The sequence below is a fragment of the Camelina sativa genome, chromosome 20 (assembly GCF_000633955.1).
Source record: "Camelina sativa cultivar DH55 chromosome 20, Cs, whole genome shotgun sequence".
NCBI classification, from domain to species: Eukaryota; Viridiplantae; Streptophyta; class Magnoliopsida; order Brassicales; family Brassicaceae; genus Camelina; species Camelina sativa.
Genome location: NC_025704.1, coordinates 17,624,676 through 17,635,840, shown reverse-complemented (window position 1 = coordinate 17,635,840; position 11,165 = coordinate 17,624,676). Strand labels below are relative to the sequence as shown.

The window sequence follows — 11,165 nt, the reverse complement described above, 5'->3', positions numbered from 1 at the left end:
TCCATCTTTACCTGTCCCAACTTATTTCGTAAGCCCCAAGACTCGACGAAGTTACGATATAACAAAACATAGCGATCGTTTGATCCAAATGGGGAGAGACCTGTTCTGGTGCTTCTTCGTGGTCGCAGTGGCATTGTTACCTAAACCAACCATTGCGGGTCGTCTAGAGCTAAAGAATGAAATCACGGGGGTCCCTAGAGTCCGAAAAGCGAAGCTGGCTGTACGGTGCTGGTCAAACGAGGACGACCTGGGATGGGACATGCTAAAGCCGAAGGAATCACGGATATGGACGTTCACGACAATGAACATGTGGCCGTTCCAGAAAACTGAGTTCAGGTGCCAGTTTCGTAGCGGGTTTGGAACCACGAACGATGACGTGATGACAGTGTTCTCTGTCAAGGACGGGTTTCGGAAAGAGTGCGGTGTAGGAGGGAATGAGTGCTTTTGGGTTGCGAAGAAAGATGGATTCTATCTAAGAAGAATCACAAAGGATGAGGATGGTCGCAAGAAATTTGTCGATATCCTTAAAAGCAAATGGGTTTGGAAATGGTAAAATTTTCTTCAATATTCTTATCCAACATGCATCGATATCTTCTTCTATATTTTTTATTTTTTTGGTCAGCAACATGCAAAATTGTTTGTTTGGAGTGACAAAACACAAAATTAATTATTTGGATACGAGTCTTGGTCACAACCATCGATATTACTTACTCATTCTTTTTTTCCCCTTTGTATTAGAATCGTACGACAGTATATTGAGAGATATATTCATGGGGTTATAAAGTTTCACCCTAACTTATGTAAATCTGTGAGGAAAATATAATAATTTTGGTAGCAAAAACTTTAAAGAGTAAAATAAACGAGACACATAATTATACGTGGAAAACCTCCTCAATGGGAGGAGTACAAACCACAGTCCTCTCCAGATTCCACTATCACCAATGTATTTGAGTACAACCACGTCCTCTCCAGAGACTAAGGCTACAAGTAGCAATCTCATAAGAAAACAACACAAGAGAGAGAACACAAAAGGCTAAAAATATGCAGTTTCAAACAACCCTAGATTTACTAAGATTCCTGCAACCTATTCAGATCTACACCGTACAAATCCTAGATAGGTCAGAAACAACTATGCAAAATTTCAGCTCAAACCGAGAAAATCTCACCGTTGGATCTTACAAACACTCACAACAGATGCTGCAGAAAAATCTACAAATTCCAGACACGACCAGCCACGTTAAAACTCAGATTTCTCATAAACCAACCGTTGAAACAAGATCTCCACCGTCAAATATGTAGAACACTAGGTCACGAAGCTACCCTCCAAAAGTCAGCCAGATCGGAGCTCGTTTGAATGTCCAAACGTGCAAAACATCAAACCCTAAAGGTTCTGTTTTTCTCTTCTCCTATAGATCCAAAAATCAACTCTCTTCTCTCTATTTTTCTTTTTGCCAATAATTAGGTTAAGAGTGTTTATATAGTACAACCACGTCCTCTCCAGAGACTAAGGCTACAAGTAGCAATCTCATAAGAAAACAACACAAGAGAGAGAACACAAAAGGCTAAAAATATGCAGTTTCAAACAACCCTAGATTTACTAAGATTCCTGCAACCTATTCAGATCTACACCGTACAAATCCTAGATAGGTCAGAAACAACTATGCAAAATTTCAGCTCAAACCGAGAAAATCTCACCGTTGGATCTTACAAACACTCACAACAGATGCTGCAGAAAAATCTACAAATTCCAGACACGACCAGCCACGTTAAAACTCAGATTTCTCATAAACCAACCGTTGAAACAAGATCTCCACCGTCAAATATGTAGAACACTAGGTCACGAAGCTACCCTCCAAAAGTCAGCCAGATCGGAGCTCGTTTGAATGTCCAAACGTGCAAAACATCAAACCCTAAAGGTTCTGTTTTTCTCTTCTCCTATAGATCCAAAAATCAACTCTCTTCTCTCTATTTTTCTTTTTGCCAATAATTAGGTTAAGAGTGTTTATATAGTGCCTCATAACCTAAATCCCAACATTAATCTCATGGACTAATATAATGGCCCAAGTCCATGTTTGGTTAACCAAACCCAATTGGTTTCCCCACTAGGAGGAAAACCCAACAAACTCCCCCTCCAACTAGGTGGAGGAAACAGCCATCCCGGCTATCCCTCGGCAAACTTCAAGCTTCCCCCTCGGCAATGACTTTGTCATCGTATCAGCTCCATTATCATCTGTATCAATCTTTTCAAGTTCCACTTCTCTAGAAGCAACCACATCACGTATCCAATGATACCTCCTATTAATGTGCTTTGAACGCGGATGAAATGTAGAGTTCTTTCCGAGACAAATTGCGCTTTGACTATCACATAACAGCACATACTTATTCTGCTTGAAACTGATATCTTCACAAAAACCTTTCATCCACAACAACTCCTTACAAGCTTCAGTTGGTAGAAAGTGCAACACACTTTTGCAATCTTGACTGCCATGCAACAGCTCCACCTGCAAATGTTACCAAGTAACCCGAAGTAGACTTACTAGAATCAACATCTCCTGACAAATCAGAATCAGTATAACTAACAAGCAATGCATTATCACCTCCAAAAGTAAGCTTCAAATCAGAAGTCCCTTGAAGATATTTCAAAATCCACTTCACAGTATTCCAGTGTTTTCTTCCAGGATTGGGGACAAAACGACTAACAATACCAACAGCGTGAGCTATATCTGGTCTTGTACAGACCATGGCATACATCAAACTACCAACTGCATAAGCATATGGAACCCTTGCCATATCTTCCTTCTCCAACTTTGTTTTTCGACTATGTTGTTTGCTCAATCTAAAGTCTGTAGGAAGAGGAGTACTAACAGCTTTAGACTTATCCATGTGAAACCTTTTTAAGTACTTTCCCAATGTACTTCTCTTGAGACAATTGAATCAGCTTCTCACTTCTATCTGTTTCGCTGGACCCAAATCTTTCATGGCAAAGGACTTGCTAAGCTGCTTCTTCAGCTCCTCAATTCTGTTCAAGTTTTTGCCGACAATCAACATGTCATCAACATACAACAGCAAGATGATAAAATCATCATCACCAAACCTATGCACAAACACACAATGATCAAAAGTAGTCTCCTAATAGCCATGCTCCCCCATAACAGACTTGAACTTCATGTACCACTGTCTTGGTGCCTGCTTCAATCCATAAAGGCTTTTCTTCAAACGGCAAACTAAATCCTCTTCACCCTTTTTCACAAAACCTTCCGGTTGTACCATGTAAATCTCTTCCTCCAAATCACCATGAAGAAAAGCAGTTTTTACATCCATTTGCTCAACCTCTAGATCAAGACTCGCTGCCAATCCAAGTACAACCCGAATGGATGACATCTTCACAACAGGAAAAAAATATATCATCAAAATCAGCTCCTTTCTTTTGGCTGTATCCTTTCACAACCAACCTAGCCTTGTATCGAGGTGACAAACTGGTCTCATCATGCTTAATCTTATACACCCACTTATTAATCAAAGCGTTTTACCCTTAGGCAACTTCACCAACTCAAGAGTATGGTTCTCTTCAAAAGAATTCATCTCGTCACCCACGACATCATGCCATTTATCCTTGTGTTCATCTTTCAAAGCTTCACTATAGCTTTTAGGTTCTCCCCCATCAGTAAGTAACACATACTCACCAGGATTATACCTAGTAGACGATATAAGACCTCTCTCAGATCTTCTAACAATAGGTGGATTCTCGGTAGTTGGTGTCTCACCATAATCTTCACCATGATCACCAGTACCATCATCATGTCCGGGAGCATCTGCTCCAGGTGTATCAACATGAACTTCACCCTCAATCTGACCGTGGACCGATGTAGAAGGAATATCCTCTAAATCAATCAAACTCTCATTACTCTAAGCTGGTTTTCCGGACTTGTCAATGTCCCTTATCGTTTGATCTTCCATGAACACAACATCTCTGCTCCTAATGAGCTTCTTCTCAACGGGATCATAAAATTTGTACCCAAACTCATCCTTACCATAACCAATGAACACACATTATAGTGACTTCATCTCAAGCTTTGACCTCTCATCTTTGGGAATGAACAAATGCCTTACACCCAAAGACCCTCAAATGACCATAAGAAACATCTTTACCAGTCCAAACCCTTTCTGGAATATCACCCTCCAGTGGAGCACTCGGTGATAAATTCAACACGTGAACAACTGATCTCAAAGCCTCACCCCAGAAAGTCTGTGCCAAACCTGATTGTGAAATCAAACATCTAACCCTTTCGACAATTGTCCTGTTCATTCTTTCAGCCAATCCATTCAACTATGGAGTCTTAGGTGGCGTGAACTGATGCATAATACCATGTTCTTTGCAATAAGCATCAAATGATCCAGAATACTCTCCACCATTATCACTGCAGATACACTTCAACTTCTTTCCCGTCTGTCTCTCAACCAATGCCACAAAATGCTTAAAATATCCCAGAACCTGATCTTTGGTCTTCATAGTAAAAACCCACTACTTCCTTGAATGATCATCAATGAAAGTGACAAAATATGATGCACCACCAAGAGATTTTGTCTTCATTGGACCACATACATCTGAATGCACCAAATCAAGTACCTGAGGTTTTCTAGAAGGCACAAAAGACTTGAAAGAGACTGTGTGTTGTTTACCCCGCAAACAATGCGCACACTTCTTCAAATGCGAACCGGAGATAGTTGGAATAACCTCCTTCTTAGACAACACAGACAATTCTTTCTCACTTATGTGACCGAGTTTCTTATGCCACAACTCCATGACATCTTCCTCCAAAGCATTAACACTGTCTTTGGAACCTTAGCCTGCATCAAATAGAAAGATGAAAGCTTCTCACCTCGAGCCACAACCATAGAACCACGTGAAAGCTTCCATTTACCACCACCGTGTAAACTATAGAAACATTCATCATCAAGTCTTCCCATAGATATCAAATTCATCCGAAGATTTGGGACATGCTTAACATCCTTAAGCACAAGTCTAGTCCCAAGACTAGTCTCTAAGCAAATATCACCAATGCCAACAACCTGAGCCAAACCATCATTCCCCATCTTCACAGAACCATAACTACCCGAAGTATAGGTAGAATACAAATCCCGTTGGGATGTAGCATGAGTAGTAGCTCCACTATCAACCACCCAGCTGGTGTCCTGACATACATTAATGGCATCATTCTCAAGAAGAATGAGAAATTGATCGTCTGTGATTGTCACTCGATCTACTTCTTCTTGTTTCCCTTGCTGCTTGTTATCTCTTTTTAACTTCCAGCAATCTTTCTTCAAGTGTCCTTTCTTGTGACAGTAGTGACACTCCATATTAGCAAATTTATTAGATTTGCTCCTGCTCTTGTTCTTATCATTCTTGGGCTCTCTAAATGTACTCCTCCCCCTTGACTCAGTAACCAACACATTTGAACGCGAGGAACTAGCATTAGACTGTCTTCTAGTTTCCTCATTCAAGACATTGTTCTTCACTACATCCATCGAAATAGCACCATTTGACGCGGAGTTACAAAGAGACATCCTAAACACCTCCCAAGAATCTGGTAATGTACCAAGAAGCCACAAACCGTGAATCTCATCCTAACTTGACTCCCATATCAGAAAGTTTATTAAGAAGCCCATGAAACACATTTAAATGATCAGTCATTGGAGTTCCCTCCTGATACCTCAACTCAATCAACTTCTTGATCATGTACATCTTATTATTCCCGGTCTTTCGAGCAAAAAGTTGCTCCAGCTTCAACCACAAAGAACGAGCATTAGTCTTATTTTCAATATGATTCAACACATTATCATCTACCCATTGCCTTATCAAACCACACACTTGGCGATGCTGCAATTTCCACTGAACATCAGTCTTATCTTCAGGTTTCTTCCCCTCTAAGACAGGAACATGAAATTCCTTCACGAAAAGAAAATCTTCCATCTTGCCTTTCCATAGATGATAATTAGAACCATTAAGCTTATCATTCTACCCATATTTTCCATTGTTCACAAAAGCAACCAATACCCAAAGTTATTAAATCAGTGCTCTGATACCACTTTTCTGGGGAAACAACGCACAGTTGCGCAGCGGAATAAAGTTTCACCCTAACTTATGTGAACCTGTGAGGAAAATATAATAATCTTGGTAGCAAAAACTTCAAAGCGTAAAATAAACGAGACACATAATTATACATGGAAAACCTCCTCAGTGCGAGGAGTAAAAACCACGGGACCGTAGTCCACTCAAAATTCTACTATCACAAATGTATTTGAGTACAACCACGTCCTCTCCAGAGACTAAGGCTACAAGTAGCAATCTCAATAAGAAAACAACACAAGAGAGAACACAAAAGGCTAAAAATATGCAGTTCCAAAAACCCCTAGATTTACTAAGATTCCGGCAACTTATTCAGATCTACACCGTACAAATCCTAGATAAACAGGTCAGGAACAACTCTGAAAATTTCAGCTCAAACCGAGAAAATCTCACAATTGGATCTTACAAACACTCACGATAGATGCTGTAGAAAAATCTGGAAATTCGAGACACGATCAGCTACGCTAAAACTCATTTTCTCATAAACCAACCGTTGAAACACTCCACCGTCAAATATGTAGAACACTGAGTCACGAATCTACCCTCCAAAAATCAGCCAGATCGGAGCTCCTTTGAATGTCCAAATGTGCAAAACACCAAACCCTAAAGGTTCTGTTTTTCTCTTCTCCTCTAGATCCGAAAATCAACTCTCTTCTCTCTATTTTTCTTTTTGCCAATAATTAAGTTAAGAGTGTTTATATAGTGCATCATAACCTAAAGNCTCCAAAAGTCAGCCAGATCGGAGCTCGTTTGAATGTCCAAACGTGCAAAACATCAAACCCTAAAGGTTCTGTTTTTCTCTTCTCCTATAGATCCAAAAATCAACTCTCTTCTCTCTATTTTTCTTTTTGCCAATAATTAGGTTAAGAGTGTTTATATAGTGCCTCATAACCTAAAGCCCAACATTAATCTCATGGACTAATATAATGGCCCAAGTCCATGTTTGGTTAACCAAACCCAATTGGTTTCCCCACTAGGAGGAAAACCCAACAAACTCCCCCTCCAACTAGGTGGAGGAAACAGCCATCCCGGCTATCCCTCGGCAAACTTCAAGCTTCCCCCTCGGCAATGACTTTGTCATCGTATCAGCTCCATTATCATCTGTATCAATCTTTTCAAGTTCCACTTCTCTAGAAGCAACCACATCACGTATCCAATGATACCTCCTATTAATGTGCTTTGAACGCGGATGAAATGTAGAGTTCTTTCCGAGACAAATTGCGCTTTGACTATCACATAACAGCACATACTTATTCTGCTTGAAACTGATATCTTCACAAAAACCTTTCATCCACAACAACTCCTTACAAGCTTCAGTTGGTAGAAAGTGCAACACACTTTTGCAATCTTGACTGCCATGCAACAGCTCCACCTGCAAATGTTACCAAGTAACCCGAAGTAGACTTACTAGAATCAACATCTCCTGACAAATCAGAATCAGTATAACTAACAAGCAATGCATTATCACCTCCAAAAGTAAGCTTCAAATCAGAAGTCCCTTGAAGATATTTCAAAATCCACTTCACAGTATTCCAGTGTTTTCTTTCAGGATTGGGGACAAAACGACTAACAATACCAACAGCGTGAGCTATATCTGGTCTTGTACAGACCATGGCATACATCAAATTACCAACTGCAGAAGCATATGGAACCCTTGCCATATCTTCCTTCTCCAACTTTGTTTTTGGACTATGTTGTTTGCTCAATCTAAAGTCTGTAGGAAGAGGAGTACTAACAGCTTTAGACTTATCCATGTGAAACCTTTTAAGTACTTTCTCAATGTACTTCTCTTGAGACAAGTGAATCAGCTTCTCACTTCTATCACTAACAATTCTCATACCAAGAATCTGTTTCGCTGGACCCAAATCTTTCATGGCAAAGGACTTGCTAAGCTGCTTCTTCAGCTCCTCAATTCTGTTCAAGTTTTTGCCGACAATCAACATGTCATCAACATACAACAGCAAGATGATAAAATCATCATCACTAAACCTTTGCACAAACACACAATGATCAGAAGTAGTCTCCTTATAGCCATGCTCCCCCATAACAGACTTGAACTTCATGTACCACTGTCTTGGTGCCTACTTCAATCCCTAAAAGCTTTTCTTCAAACGGCAAACTAAATCCTCTTCACCCTTTTTCACAAAGCCTTCCCGTTGTACCATGTAAATCTCTTCCTCCAAATCACCATGAAGAAAAGCAGTTTTTACATCCATTTGCTCAACCTCTAGATCAAGACTCGCTGCCAATCCAAGTACAACCCGAATGGATGACATCTTCACAACAGGAGAAAATATTTCATCAAAATCAACTCCTTTCTTTTGGCTGTATCCTTTCACAACCAACCTAGCCTTGTATCGAGGTGACAAATTGGTCTCATCATGCTTAATCTTATACACCCTCTTATTAAGCAAAGCCTTTTTACCCTTAGGCAACTTCACCAACTCAAGAGTATGGTTCTCTTCAAAAGAATCCATCTCTTCACCCATGGCATCATGCCATTTATCTTTGTGTTCATCCTCCAAAGCTTCACTATAGCTTTCTAGTTCTCCCCCACCAGTAAGTAACATATACTCACCAGGATTATACCTAGTCGACGGTATAAGACATCTCTTAGATCTTCTAACAATAGGTGGATTCTCGGTAGTTGGTGTCTCACCATGATCGTCATCATAATCCTAGCTGTAAGGATAGTTTTTTATGGTTATTATTACCTTGTATATCTACGAACTAGCTAGATAGATACAAATCTCTTATGGTGTTTTCCTATATAAACTAATAAGAATCATATGATAAGTAGTCATAAAACTATTTGTCAAACTCTTGTGTCGTTTGTTCTCTTAAACTCATTGGGACCTTATCAAAAGTTAATTAAAAGTAAATTCATATTTTAGATTTATGTTCATACAATATTTTCTATTATATATAGGAGTAAAGCTTATATATTTTGCTTTAGTAGAAACAAAATAAAAATATACTTTTAGATATGAGTTCAATAAACTCTTATGTATAAAAAATATTTCTGAAATATATAATAATCTCACGATTTAAACAAAATAAAAAAAAAAACTTTTTTGAAAATGAGAAAAGTTGAAAAATATGCAACTTTAAACTTATTTTGTAAAGAATTCATAGGTTTAGACCAACTCTAGTGGGAGTACTTATTGGGTTGCTCATGTTTTTTGTGAGCCAAATTTTAATTACAAAGCTCAAAAATTGGCTCTACTAGAAGGAGAATCGTTTCTGAAATTGTGAAACATGTTATTTTATTGGTGTGGTGAATGATGGTGTATGCAATGATGATATATGAATGGAATGATGGGTGTTTCAATTCCCCTTATGCAGTTGCAGTATAAGAGGTGTCAATCCAGTCTGAGTGCTTGTGAACAATCAAGATATGCATATGAATCTAAGTTAAGACAAATATGAAAGGATGTTTGTCACTAACAATCCTATGATGATAATGATAAAATGCAGAAAATAAACTACAAGAGCTAAGAACTAGATGCAAATAAAACAGAATGATTATGAACTAAGAATAGAAACAGAAACTGTAAACTCTAGATATGAACTAATGCAAGACAAGTAATGAACTAGATGCTAAGTAAATGCAATGGAAATTAAACAAGAATGAAACAGGAATGAAACAAGACAATCACAAATCATAAACAAGAGTTCTGGGGATGAACTCGAGCAGCACTCGACCGAGTGTAGGTCGAGTGAGTGGTCGAGCTAGACAAATCCGGGAAAACAGAGCAATGCAATAAAAACAGAGTAAAGCAAACACAGATCAAACAGCAAGCAAATAACAAGATTGAGACTTTAAAATCAATAAACAAAGTAGGTTCCTGAGGATGGATTCATGGGATAAACTAATCATTGTGGTAATCTAACTTGATCAACAAATCTCAAGCAATGCTATGAGCTAACCTCTAGACATATTAATCCAAGACAAGTCTCTCCCACTCTCATGGTCAAGAGACAATCAAACCCATGCAATCCTAGACTTGCTCTCACAATGAAAAGAATCTACACAAGCAGGCATTAAGCAATACATCTCAAACCAAACAAGACCTCTAATCTCTTAGCAAGCCTAATGGTAAGCTCTAGATCTAGCCTTATCTATGCTTCTTAAACATTGGTGTGATGCTAAAAAGCTTGAGATCAGATCCTACCCTCTCAGATATAGGATCAGCATTAAGAACATCTAGCCTAGAAGAGATCTACAACAATCAAGCTTGATCAAATCAGATATACCACAAGATCAATCCATCCTAACCCATCCTCAAGATCCTAAGAAGACTACTCACAACAAGACATGATGAACAAAGTCAAAAACCCAGAAAATATTGAAACTTGCATGATTAGATAGATAAGATAAAGATCTACAACTTTAAAGAAGAAATCAAACTCAGATTCTCAATACTTAGAAAGTTATTCAACCAACAAGTATGAGGAAATTCTTCTTTTCTAAGTACAAAATCCAAAAAAAAAATAAAAATGCAAAAGGAATAATATTCCTAAAAAGGTAAAAACTAGGTTTAGAATATCTGAAAAGCTGGACTAAAAAATCTAGATTGTTTGGTGGCTGCAGGTACAAGGCCTTATATAGGAAGGGGAGTGGAAGCCCTAAAAATGGGAAAAGTCAAAGTGGTCCACGAATCGGTCAACTCGACCAGTGCTCGGTCGAGTGACAGGTCGGGCTGGCTTCTTCTGTGTAACTCCACTCGGTCGAGTCCATCTCCCACTCGGTCGAGTGCTCGGTCGAGTCCATCTCCCACTCGGTCGAGTGCTTGGTTCTTCAGCCTTAACTCCCTTGTTTCCTCCTCATGATTGCTTCACATCTCTTCTCCATTGCTTCCATGCTCCTTAAGCTCCAAAATCACCTGTTTATGCATGAAAAGATGCAAATGCAATGCAACTACACTCTAATGCATGATTAGTCCTAAAGCTACACAATAATGGTGAAAATGGATAGAAAAAGATGCAAAAGATGTGAATAAACTAAGGGAAAACATGGTAAAATATATGAACATCA

The 11,165-nt window shown here is 38.9% G+C and overlaps 1 protein-coding gene across 1 annotated transcript; it reads left to right on the top strand.

Moving 5' to 3' along the window:
* Window positions 89-553, top strand: LOC104771085. Its single transcript, XM_010495560.1, has one exon. It carries the CDS (start codon window positions 89-91, stop codon window positions 551-553), a length of 465 nt encoding a protein of 154 aa, XP_010493862.1.